The following is a 13165-nucleotide window of genomic DNA, read 5'->3' as shown; positions in this document are numbered from 1 at the left end:
CTAGGCAAAACATCCTTCCATGAAGCATCTACCCTATAAAACCCCTTGAGATGTTTCTGTGAGCTTACACCTCAAATAAACAACAAAGAATTTAGGCCTGGTCTACTCGATCTCTTCCTGTAGGACAATCTCCTTATCCCAGTAATCAATCCAGTAAACTTAGGTGACATTCCCTTGAATGCAAGTACATCCTTGGGTAACCATGATGTGGAGACGCTGGCGTTGGACTGGGATGAGCACAGTAAGAAGTCTTACAACACCAGGTTAAAGTCCAACAGGTTTGTTTGGAATCACTAGCTTTCGAAGCACAGCTCCTTCATCGGGTGACTCACCTGATGAAGGAGCTGCGCTCTGAAAGCTAGTGATTCTAAACAAACCTGTTGCACTTTAACCTGGTGTTGTAAGACTTCTTACTGGATCCTTTGGTCAGGAGGCCATTTTTGTGCTATATTTTATTTTGCCTTGGTTCCATGTATAATGTCAGTTATTGATTTGGGGGAGAAAGGGCATTAAGCATTTGCCAGGGTAGAGACGGTAATTCTAGTGGTAGGTTCATCATTAATTTTTTTTTTTCAACCAACCCTGACCTCCGCGCACTTTGTATTCAGGTGCAGTTTCAGTTTGTGTTGCTGACACACACACTGTATTCCCCACTTCCACCCGAGTTGCTCCCTGTTGAAGTCGAAGCCGATCGTGACGCTCAGCAATTCCCAAGAACAGTTGTTGCAGTGGAAGTGCAAGATCTGAAGAATGGTGCAACGCATTATTGGTCCTTGGAGAAACTCAAGTAAGAATGTCTAAAGTACTTCCCTAACCTTCTGCCATGCTGATCATGTTGAATGTTGCAGTATCCTATTTTATAATGGGGTTGAAGTGTCTTTCATAACCAACTTGTACTGTATTTGCTAGACTGCTTTAATGATCTATTTCTAGAAAGTACTTCCGCAATGCATCACAAATTCGCAATTAAGGGGGGGGGGACTTCCAAATCTTCCACATCTTCCACAACTTAATGATATATGGGTTTGCCGTCCACCGTGCTGCTATGAAAGCCGTACAAAATGCAGCAAGGTTTTAACCTTGGAATGCCCATTCTAGACCGATGTGCTTTGTTTGTGCAGGCAGAGATTGGAACAAATGCGTGAGATGTATGATCGCGCTGGAGAAATGGCTTCCGCCACACAGGATGACGGCGAGAGCATGATGGGAGGCAGCGACCCGTTCTATGACCGTTTCCATTGGTTTAAGCTTGTGGGAAGGTATGTCAGTGTTTTTCCTTCACATCAGAGGCAGGGTAGAAGCCTGGCTTAAATCTCCACTGTACCAACGAAATAGATACTTTTATCAGCGATTTTACACAGATTGCCCCTCTGCAACGCACTGATTCCTGCTGTAGGTTATACAGCAGCAAGACAAAGTTAATGAGTGATATCAGAAGCGTGCATTCCTGTGCAATTCATAAATGCATGAAACGTAACTCAAAAATTAAGTACTGAACTTGTTTGGTTTACCTTCAGGGTTTGTATTTTGAGAAAACATTTTTTAATTTCGACTCTACATTCCTTCGAGCATTGAGGATGCGGAAATCTGATTATTGATTGTAATGGAATTAAAATCTGGTCTGTGCATCCATTGTTTCCTGAAAGTGTTGCAGCTTCTGGGTTAATGTATAATTCATTTTGACAATTGTTCTCTACTGGTAAGCTATGGGTTATCACGTACGTTTATACCAAAGGTTGTAACTGTTGAAACATTATCAGCTACATGACTCATTCTGGTTGGTGAGGGTAGGTGAAGAATGTTGGGGCGTTGCTCTCATCGCTGGTTGGAATCTTGGTAATCATGAAACCGCCCGATTGTCACAAAAGACCATCTGATTCACAAATGCCCTTCAGAAAAGAAAATCTGCCATCCTTGTCTGGATTCAGACCCACAGCAATGTGGTTGGCCCTTAACTGCCCTCTGAAATGCCCAAGCAAGTCACTACCAACTTTCCGAGGGCAATTGGAGATGGGCAATAAATGAATGCCCACATCAATGTATGGATAAAAAAACCTCAATCGGGTATCAGAGTAACCTAATTAACATTATTGTAGTAAAAGGACAGGGTGGGAGGTAAATCACTCTCTTTATGATGTGAAATAATTACTAACAACCAGTTCCTAAAACAAACAAGCTTTTGATTTCATGACGCTGAAATCTCTTAATTCCACCCCTCAACATGCCCGCATGGCACCTCACCGAGTCTCCTGTGTGAGGATTGACGTGTATGTGAAATATTATTTGACTTCAGCCCGGTCAATATGTCCCCGTCCCAACGCAGGCAGGCTGAGTGCAGCGCCGCTTCCACAATGGCGAGTGAGATTGATTGAAGATCAGACACGGAACCCTGGAGAGATCTACCATTGGGTAGCTTTAAAAATGGTGGACGGTGATTTGGAAGGCAACATCGTATCATTTCAGGGGTGGAGGTGCACTTTGCTTTTTTCATTTATGGCGTCACTAGCGCCCGGAATTAAGCCACCGTGTAATCACTCTAGGGTATCAATTCTGTTATGTAATTTCACAAAATCCAGGCTTGCAATTTTCCATTCATCTATATAGGATGCATTGATATTTAAAATGCTAAACAATCTTGCGGCCCCCTTCAGCATTCTGTCAACCTTTAATGAAAATCAAAAAATTCTGTGGCCGACATTCTCAGCTTATTCAATTAACCGGCAACCCTGATTTAGTTTTTAGCTGAAAGGGAATCTTTGCTCCAAAACGATCGCGTCCAGTTTGTTGGATGTAAGGGAATGGGGAGGAAGCATTCCTTGCCATTGGGAAGTGTTGAGCTCCTGAAGTGTAATTTGGACTATGGGAAGTGAATGGGAAGAGCTGAAAACTCAAAGACCCTTGGCTGAACACACTCTTTGTGAAGAATATTTGTATTAAAAAGAAATCCCAACACAATGCTCTTCAAGTGCATCATATTGGGCCATATATAGACCAATGTGGTATCGGCCATTTGCAACAGACATATGCTGAGTTGCTACTGATGCAGAAGGATTAACCAGCTGCTCAAGTTGAATTAGTGGCTTCTAAGGTTACCCAATCTCCCAGTTCAAAGCTGCACTAATAACGCACACCCATCTGCAAAAATCTGTGTGTCCCTGATGAGTTTTTAGGGGCGAGCTGCAGAACTTGGGAAGATATTTTGGGAATGTGTGGCATCAAAAATCGCTCATCTCCTATTAAAATGAGGGAGGAAAAATGTATCCAAGAAATGCCTTGGTCTGTGTGATTGCCCGTAAGTGACAAATTCAAGCCACGTTTTCTTTGGAGAGCCATGTCTGGTCAAGGATGGACTGTTCCCAGTGAACCTGCAGCTGGTATATATATATATATATATATATTAGCTGGAGAGCAGTATTCTTTAGTCATTGAACAGGGCACCTGCTGTCCTATTGGTGTTGTGCATTCTGGTTCCTAAAGAGGAGATAATATCTAATTTGGAAATAAAGAGAAAGTTCGCCAAACTCTTGACACATTGATCACATCACCTTCCTCCTTATTGAGTTCCTTTCTAGCTGAATCGAGATATCCCTTACCCTGGCACTGGATCGATAAACTTGGCCCCTCAATCATGGTTACAGGTGTTGTCCCCTTCCACCAAATTCCCATTCGCTATAACCTTTCTATTCTGTTGTTCCCTCTCCCCACCCTCCCTTCCCTTGGACTGTCTCTTTCACCTTCCTCTCGCTCACTTCCTCCGCTTCTCGCACCCTCCCTCCCTTCCTCCCTCTCCTTCTCCCACCCCCCACTCCCTCCCCTTCCTGTAGCCTCCCTCTGGTTAACCAATACTTGCTATGAACAAATTTTTTGTTGGATTTAAAATTTAGAGTACCCAATTATTATTTTGTTTTCCCAATTAAGGGGAACTTTAGCGTGGCTAATCTACCTAATCTGCACATCTTTGGGTTGTGGAGGTGAGACCCACGCAGACACGGGGAGAATGTGCAAACTCCCCACGGACAGCGACCCAGGGCCGGGATTCGAACCCGGGTCCTCGGCGCCGTGAGGCAGCAGTGCTAATCGACTGCGCCATCATGCTGCCCTGCTATAAACAAATCAACCAGTCATTTTTCGCATTTCTGTTGTTGCTACTTGCTGTGCACAAATCGGCTGCTTCATTAACCTACATAATAAGTGACTAGCTCCAAAAGTAATTTGATGATTGTAAAGCATTTGGGAATTTCCGAATAACATGACGGGCACTATTCCATGTTCGTTCTTTGTTTATTTTCCAAACTGAAAATCCTGCTCCAAAAATATCCAATCAAATAATTTAAAAGGTTTTTTAAAATAATGTTGCGGGTCACCTGCTCAACAATTTGGATTTGTTTCAAATTGAAGGGAGGGAACTTAAAGATGTTATTAAAAAGGTATTCATTTCATTACGATGTGCCTCTTCGTTTTATTTTCTGAGTTTTTGTTGTTTTTGTTCATTAAAGCAAATGAAATGTTCACGGTCGAGCATGCAACTTATCTTTCTAGCTTGAAGAGATTGAAATAATCATTAACACCCATTTTTCTCTGAAGTCATGTTAGTCTTGTACAATGGAAATAACCCTTTCTTGCCCTTAACTACACTCCAGTTCCCCAATTTTCCACGGTTGTGTGAACGAGCACCTTGCCGATCGCACGCCCTCGCCCACCTTCTCCACAGCTGACTCTGACATCACTGAGCTAGCCGATGAGCAACAGGACGAAATTGAGGACCTGGATGACGAGGCCTTTGTGGACGATACTAGCTCAGACCTGGGGAATGAAGAGGGATCGGATATCTTCGGCGATGGGCAGGATCCGTTTTATGACCGGTCCCCCTGGTTCATTGTGGTGGGAAGGTTGGTGAGGTTCTTTGGAGAACAGTGGGAAGGGACTAGCTCTTTTCATTGAAAGCCCTACAATTTACCGCAACAAAACCTCTGTATTAACCGTGTGTGGAAACCCTTGTTCTACCGTACTCTTTAGCTCATGGAATTAAGGTGCTGGTTTAGCACACTGGGCTAAATCGCTGGCTTTTAAAGCAGACCAAGGCAGGCCAGCAGCACGGTTCCATTCCCGTACCAGCCTCCCCGAACAGGCGCCGGAATGAGGCGACTAGGGGCTTTTCACAGTAACTTCATTGAAGCCTACTCGTGACAATAAGCGATTTTCATTTCATTTTTTTTTTTAATGAATCAGCTTCACTCAAAAATCATAATTGCCCCCAAATGTCCATCTGTAAATTGAAGCAGGTATTCCCAAGTGAGGACATTTTTTTAAAATTCAGAGTACCCAATTATTTTTGTTTTCCAATTAAGGGGCAATTTAGCGTGGTCAATCCACCAAACCTGCACATCTTTGGGTTGTGGGAGTGGGACCCACGCAGACACGGGGAGAATGTGCAAACTCCACACGGATAGTGACCCAGTCCCAGTGCTATCCACTGCGCCACATGCTGCCCGTGAGGACATTTATTAAACACTGATTTCAAAGTAAGTCCAACTAATCCTGCTGCAGATTTCTGTCGCCAGCAGTTCCGATAAGAGATCGGAGGACTTACTGGCTGATTAAAGCTGGCCGAATCTAAGATTGGACTCCAGTACTGAGGGTGGTATCACGATTGCAGATAAAAAAATATAACGACGAGTGCAATAAATTGGGACGTTGTTGTTGACTAAATATCTTAACCAACCTGAGAAATTTAAGGAGAACTGCATTTATGTTGTGAAATTTATTAATTTTTACCTTCAGGCCTTTTGTGGCCTCTGCAGCCCTCTGAATAAAATGGGTTAGCTGACCCACAGGCTGCTATGCCATTGGATCAAAATAGCTTTGCAAAGTTGTCCTTACTGGTATACAAGACATGGTTGCACTGCCCTGTTATCCAATTGCAAATATTTAAATCCTGGTCAGATAGAGCTTTGATACAGCCACTGGGGCCCAAAGTCCCCTTTGGCTACAGCTGGCACTCGGTGCTACTGATGGTGGTGTGTGACCCAGTTTATCGCCTCCTCCTGGCTGAGCACCTACAACACCAATGCCAGCAGTCATCAGTTGGAAACAAAACATCATTTTTTTTTTTTTTTCAAGAAAAGAAGCCAAAACTCTCTGATATTATGCAGCAATAAGAGTGGAAACGACAGCATGTGAAGAAGTCCACTGTATTGATCCAATTTGGGGTAATGGGAAAACCTTTTAAGTTGTGATGCTGCTGTTGTCGAGCAGCTATGGTACAAACCAGATGTTAGATACACAAACCTGGGTGGTGCAGTGGTTGGCACAGCTGCCTCACGGCGCCGAAGACCCGGGTTCGAACCTGGCCCTGGGTCACTATCCGTGTGGAGTTGGCACATTTTCCCCGTGTCTGCGTTCCCCCCACAACCCAAAGATGTGCAGGGTGGGTGGATTGGCCACGCTAAATTGCCCCTTAATTTAGGGGAAAAAAAATAAAGGTATGCAAATCTTGTACCTAACTCCATGAGCTAAAGCAAACTAAGTAACTGCGCTTACGGCACAGTAAGTGAAACCAGATTGGATATGAGAAATGAATATACATGAATTCATAAGCCAATGGATGTGAAAATGAAATGTGATTGTGTTTTACGCAGCATACCTTACTTATTATCGTATCTAATTTTGCCAGGCAAATTTATACTTGATGTATATTTATTGGCCTGATAGTTTTACCAGATCGTTCAGCACTAAAATGGCAACCGTTTAGTTGGGTTCCAACTCCAAGAAGAATTAAAAATGAAAGATGTAGAATAGGGAGATTATTGAAGTGAGAAAACTGAAACAGGTTTGCAAAAACCAGACGATTAAGTTAGCCTAAAATCCAGGTTACTTGCAAGTTAACTAACTTCCAGTCCTGGTTACCCCACTGAGGGTCCTTGAAAGGGTGTAGGGGAGATTTACCAGATTAGTTCCAGGAATGAGGGATTTCAGCTACAAGGTTAGGTTGGAGAATCTGGGGTTCCTGAGGGAAGAAGATTGGGGGGAGAACTGATAGAGGTGTACATAATCATGACAGTGGGGGGAGAAGAGACACATGTCGGGTTTCAGGAAAGAAATACAGGAGGGATGTGGATGAAAACCTTTTACAAAGGTGTGTGGCAATTGCTCTCTGAGGGTAGGGAAAGCAGGAACGATCAATGATTTGGAAAGGAAATTGGCTGGGCACTTGAGGGGAATAAACATGCAGAGAGCTATGCGGATGGAGTTGGGTGGGGTGGGGGGGGGGGGGTTTGGAGGAATGAGATTGACCAAATGGCCGCCTTCTGTGCTGTAATGAACTAGGAGAGATATTCCAGATGGATTGACCCAGGTTTTTGGAATGCTAATAGCGATGTGAAGTATAATAAGCAGGTTCTGCTGTGTGAATATTCCATTGAATTTGCTTCTGTCAGTAAAAGAGCTCGTCCCTTTAGCTGTCTCCCATGGCATGCTGGGACTGTATGACAATTTCATGCTTCTGATGAATTTTTGAAAAAGAATAATGACTTTGTCTGGTGTCCTCAAACTGCATATTTGCGTGTTCCTAATATAACACTCCCTTACTATTGGCTGTAACTTTTGCTTTGGTTCAGAGTTTTATTTGGCAGGTTGTTTTGTTTGGAATTTGTTTTGTCAACATGCCATTTTTTTACCTCACCAATCTTACTGCTGATATTGTTTCAACCTCTTCAGTCTGCTTAAACAAAGGCACATTAAGCAATAGCCATTTAATATGAATTTCCAACTGTGTCTGATGAGCGTAACTGTGTTCTGCTAGCTGCCTGAGGGACCTCAACACTTTTTTTTCCCCCCCCAAAACAATCTTTCTCGTTTGCTCTTCCTAAACAAAAACCGAAAGGAAAATAATAATGCTTGCCGAGCTGAACTTGTGTGGGAAAGAGTACAAGGTAGAATAACATTGCTGCATTCCAAATATCTGTTGGCATTTCACACTTGACAAATGGTCCTCTGGCTTCCGACTAGTCCTGCAAAATAAATGCTAAGAATTCTACATTGACGGTCAATGGGAATACATGTTTCGAATACTTAAAGACTGCAGTTGTTGTATTCTTATTTCAGTTCTTTTTGCCATTCCTTACTAAGAGTATAGTTGTGCTGCAACTACAATGCAAAGTATAATGCCGCAACTGATACTAATTATTCCCACCAACCTTTTGGATTGTTTCTAATTATTCAAATATGTAAACATTAGCTCTGTTTTGCTTGTTTTATGTTTTCTACAGTAACTTTTTGTAGTAAGAGTGGTTACTGGCCCAAAGCAGACTGAATAAGGCTCATGTGGTTTTTTTTCCGTTCTGTTTTCAGGTCTTGCTTTGTTTCGTTATTTTTAACTCTCCTAGTGTGTTAGCTGTTTGCCATATTTTTCCTGTTTTTATATTTTTTGTCTTCACTTCAGTCTGGTCATGACTCATTTTTCTTTTTATCCTTAGTTTTCATTTTACAGCACAATCCTCCTTTTTCTCTCTCACACAATTGGAAGATATATTGTTGGTGAACAAATATATTTGAAGCATTGGCCATGATGGTGGGGTGGAGCGGGTGGTGTAATGGGCTGTAGTTGTAATTAGTGTTTTATAGACCTGTCCATCTTAACAGTAGGGGTTTGCAGACATCCCATTTTAAACTATGAACCATAAAACCCCCAGAGCTGCCGCCTGAGGTGTGACCAAGTGTTACCTTAAGCGTTTCTTATGTAGATTCTGAATTTTGTTTTTCTAAATTAAAACGCAGGGCATGAAATCCTCGGCTATTTTTGATGCGTTAGGAATCGTCTAATTGTGTCCCACAGTTCACTGCCTTAATTGAGCGAGGGTGGGCCATAAAAAAAATCATCAATTGCATTTGGCAAATCAACAGCTGATTCTGTTGAATTGGGAAATCGCAACAGGATACATTGAGTTACTGCATGATTATGGATGTTTAGAATCTCTGAGCAAAGGTAGAGGAATTTGTTATCTGTGCTTTGAAACTGACTGTCGTAGCAGGACAGTCATGTTAATTTAGCATTGCAGTGTTTGCCAGGTTTATGGACACAATTCCTGATGGGGTAGTTAGTCACTCAGAGCTATCAGAGGTAAACTGGAGGTACATAAATCAGTAAACATGCAAAACTTGGCAAATCAAATCCAAACCGATTTAAAGTAAAGTATTGGGTACATTATGATTAAGGAAAACTGCAAGCATGTTCAATTATTCTGAATAGAAATATTCAGATTGTTAGGCGAAGTTATATCAAACTCAGGCCTGTAACTAAGATGCCTGATTTTTCTTTTTTTTAAAAAGGTTTTGTAATTATAATTCTTGCTTTTTTTAAAAAAATCAAGTCACCAGCATTGAAACCTTTGTAGCTGGTATCTTTCAAAACTAAAATACACATTTAATGATTCAGTGATGCATTTTCCCTGTAATGTCTCAAAGTTATTTAATAAATAGCTGAGATATTGTCTTTCCAGCGAACTGTTAAATCCTAAACTGTGTACACCGATGATTAGAAATTTGCTTGGATGATGTTTCCTACTGTAGAAATTAATGATTTACTGGTATAATAATATTCATTATTAATTCCATTTACCTGGACTTAATTGTCCTAGTTTCTAAAAAGGATGCATTCTGGAGATATCTGCAATTCCCTACTGTCAGGTGTTACAAGCATTCCTGCAATCTTCAAATGTTTAACTAAATTATAGTTTTGTGTCTGTTTTTTTTTTCTTTGTTCACAGAGCATTTGTGTTCCTCAGCAATTTGCTATATCCAGTCCCCCTTGTTCACAAAATTGCCATAGTTAGTGAGAAGGGTGAAGTGCAAGGTTTCCTCCGCGTGGGTGTACAGTCCATCACAGGTGGGTTTTCGTGACGTGCGTTTTTCAACACCAAGGTGCGATATTGTTGTTAACCGGGATGAGGGGATAGCATGAAGCTTCAATTAAGACTTGGAGGCACAGCATGTTTGTGAATATTGAGGTATAAATTGTTCCCTTTATCTTCGATACCGATGTAGTGCGCTTTTTAATTTTAATTTCTTCCGCGGCTTTAAAAAGATAAAATGGTGCGGGTCCAATTCTGTTGTCTGAATTGGGGGAAAAGCTTCTTGAGGGATGGAGTTGTCTCAATTGTTTGAAGAAAAAAAAAACTCCTTTTGAAATTCTGCCCTTTGTGTTGACTGTAATATTCTCATTCTGTCATTTTGTAGAAGAGTCTGTGTTCAACTCAAATTTGTGTGGATTTCATGCTGAATGTCTATCTCTTACCTAGCTGACGAGGAGGCACCAGACTATGGATCCGGTGTACGGCAATCCGGCACTGCTAAAATCTCATTCGATGATGAGAGCTTCAGAGAGGTGCGTGCAGCTTTGCTGAATCTTAAACTGCCACCACAGACTTGCATATCTAAATTGACACGTGCCTAGATTATTGTTATCTTTTTTTTCATTTTGTTCTTTGCTGTTCTGTTTGCAGAGTGATATTTCTTCCGTAGTAATGTCACGTTCTGGGCTGTCGCTGGAGGAACTTAGGATTGTAGAAGGGCAGGGTCAGAGTACAGAGGTCATCACCCCTTTGGAGGAGATGAACAGAATCAATGAACTGGGTAAATTATTTATAGTAAGCTTGAAGCAACATTGACATTGTAAACCAACAGCAATTGCTAATCAGAATGTAATAAGATTACCTCAGATGTGCAAATGAATTCAGTTGCCTGAACCTCTTGACTACGTTCAATATAATCCAGAAAGCAAAGCCATTTCAATAGCGGTTACTGTACAGTGTTGTCAAAGTTTAGTCCTAGAAATCATATTATAAGCTGCTGTATAAATCTTACTGATGAGGATTTTGTCGAAATCCTATTAAGAATAATAGAGTACTGAGTGAATACAGTACTTAAAAATTCAGGTCAATTCTTTTTAACTTGCAATGAAAGTTGCTATTGAAATTTCACTCTCCATAGGTATTCACATTTACATTGGAGCACAAGTAATAACTCCAATTGGAATTGACAAATGTTAGGATTGAAGTACAGTAAAATTCCATTTTTTTTCTGCAGAATTGGTTTGGCATCAGTGCTTGTAAGTTTGCAATGCCCTTTTCAATATGTGGAGAAAAATGTACCTGATTAAGTTGATTTAATACTTGTGTCGCACACGATTCACAAGATGCTGTTTCTCCCCCAAGGGGCAGTGGGCTGTATCGTGCACCCTGCTGCAGAACATTGCCCACAGTTCGATGTGAACACTTGAGCAGATCTTTTGCCTGGCCTCTGGGAAGAGCTTGTCCCTTTTCGCTCCAAACCAGGGCGGCACCAGATTGCTTGCAGCATCTCTTCCCAAAGGTCAAACTCCTGTCTGCTGCCAGTATTCTGCTTTTAAATAGGATCAATTATAAATGAGGGTCTCCTTCCCCGGGGACTGCAGCGGTTCAAGAAGGTGGCTCACCACCACCACCATCTCGAGGGCAATTCGGGATGGGCAATAAATGCTGGCCCAGCCAACGTTGCCCCCGCGTCCCATGAGGGAATTTTAAAGAACTGCCTTTCTCGTCTCCCTCTGTACATTTTATTCTAAATAAGCTAACATGACCGTTTACAATTTAGGAATCCTCTCTTCTGTTGAAGTAACAACGAACAAAAACAAAATATTCCAGCTACTTTGAAACTGAATTTACAACAACATTGCAAATTTTTTTTAAAAAATGTTTTATTGAAATTTTTTTTTTTCTTTTTTCGAACAAAATTTTTTCCCCTTACAGAACAAACATAACAGTAAAGAAAGTTTAACAATAAACAAATGGCTAAACAACATAGTCATTTAACATAAACTAAAACTTCCACCCCCCCCTCCCCCCTGGGTTGCTGCTGCTGGTCATCTGTCTTCCCTCTAACGTTCCTCCTAGGTAGTCGAGGAATGGCTGCCACCGCCTGGTGAGCCCTTGAGCCGATCCTCTCAGGGCAAGCTTTATCTGCTCCAGTTTAATGAACCCCGCCATATCGTTTACCCAGGCCTCCAGTCCGGGGGGTTTCGCCTCCTTCCACATGAGTAGAATCCTACGCCGGGCTACTAGGGACGCAAAGGCCACAACGTCGGCCTCTTTCGCCTCCTGCACTCCCGGCTCATCTGCAACTCCAAATAGAGCTAGCCCCCAGCCTGGTTTGACCCGGGCCTTCACCACCTTAGAAATCACTCCCGTCACTCCCTTCCAATACCCCTCCAGTGCCGGGCACGACCAAAACGTATGTGCGTGGTTTGCCGGGCTTCCGCCGCACCTCCCACACTTCAACATTGCAAATTAAATGACGAAGCATTTAACACAATGAACTTGGGTTATTTGCCAGGATCATGTTCCAATCTAGTTCCTTAATTAAGTTAATGGATTAATAGATTATGTCTCTATTTCAGATGATTTTATAGGATCATAGCAAAAACAGAAAACTCAGCAGGTCTGGCAGCATCTGTGGAGAGGGAAACCAAGTTAACATTTCCAATATGACTCTTCCTCGGAACATAGAATCACAGAATGGTTCTTACACAAGGGAAGGTCAAGTCTGCGCCTGCTCTCTACAAGAGCAGTTTAGCGAGTCCCCTGCTCTTCCCCTTTAATAATAATCTTTTGTTATTGCCACAAGTTGGCTTACATTAACACTGCAATGAAGTTACTGTGAAAAGACCCTAGCCGCCACACTCCGGAGCCTGTTCGGGTACACCGAGGGAGAATTCAGATTGTCCAATTCACCTAACATCGCGTCTTTTTTTGGGGGACTTGTGGGAGGAAACCGGAGCGCCTGGAGCAAACCCACGCAGACACTGGGAGAGCGTGCAGACGCCGCACAGGCACTGACCCAAGCCGGGAATCGAACCTGAGACCCTGGCGCTGTGAAGCAACAGTGCTAACCACTGTGCGACCGTGCCGCCCGGTACAGTTTTGCCTTTAGGCCTGTTTTTGCATTGAATGTTCCTCCACCACCGTCTCAGGCAGTGCATTCCAGATTGTAGCCACTCAAAAAAAGGTTGCTCCTCGTGTCGCCTGTTTTGTGATTCACCATAAATCAATCGTTACCAACCCTTCCACTGATGTCGATACATTCTCCCCAGTCTGTCCCTCGTGACTTTTAATAATTCTATCAAATCCTCCTC

The 13165-nt window shown here is 42.3% G+C and overlaps 1 protein-coding gene across 13 annotated transcripts in view; it reads left to right on the top strand.

Moving 5' to 3' along the window:
• Window positions 1-13165, top strand: part of kif1b (kinesin family member 1B) — a 231679-nt gene that overhangs the window by 152536 nt on the left and 65978 nt on the right. For 9 of the 13 annotated variants that reach the window (XM_072477876.1, XM_072477878.1, XM_072477875.1 and 6 more), the window contains 6 exons: window positions 609-787; window positions 1122-1259; window positions 4641-4889; window positions 9765-9883; window positions 10296-10381; window positions 10500-10629. In XM_072477876.1, coding sequence (XP_072333977.1) covers window positions 609-787; window positions 1122-1259; window positions 4641-4889; window positions 9765-9883; window positions 10296-10381; window positions 10500-10629 — 901 coding nt within the window. The remainder of the gene's footprint in view (window positions 1-608; window positions 788-1121; window positions 1260-4640; window positions 4890-9764; window positions 9884-10295; window positions 10382-10499; window positions 10630-13165) is intronic. The other 4 variants (XM_072477887.1, XM_072477886.1, XM_072477885.1 and 1 more) reach the window with 1 other exon arrangement.

The sequence above is a fragment of the Scyliorhinus torazame genome, chromosome 16 (genome assembly GCF_047496885.1).
Source record: "Scyliorhinus torazame isolate Kashiwa2021f chromosome 16, sScyTor2.1, whole genome shotgun sequence".
In the NCBI taxonomy this organism is placed as follows: Eukaryota; Metazoa; Chordata; class Chondrichthyes; order Carcharhiniformes; family Scyliorhinidae; genus Scyliorhinus; species Scyliorhinus torazame.
The sequence above is the reverse complement of the archived record's forward strand: the minus strand, read 5'-3'. Positions and strand labels throughout refer to the sequence as shown.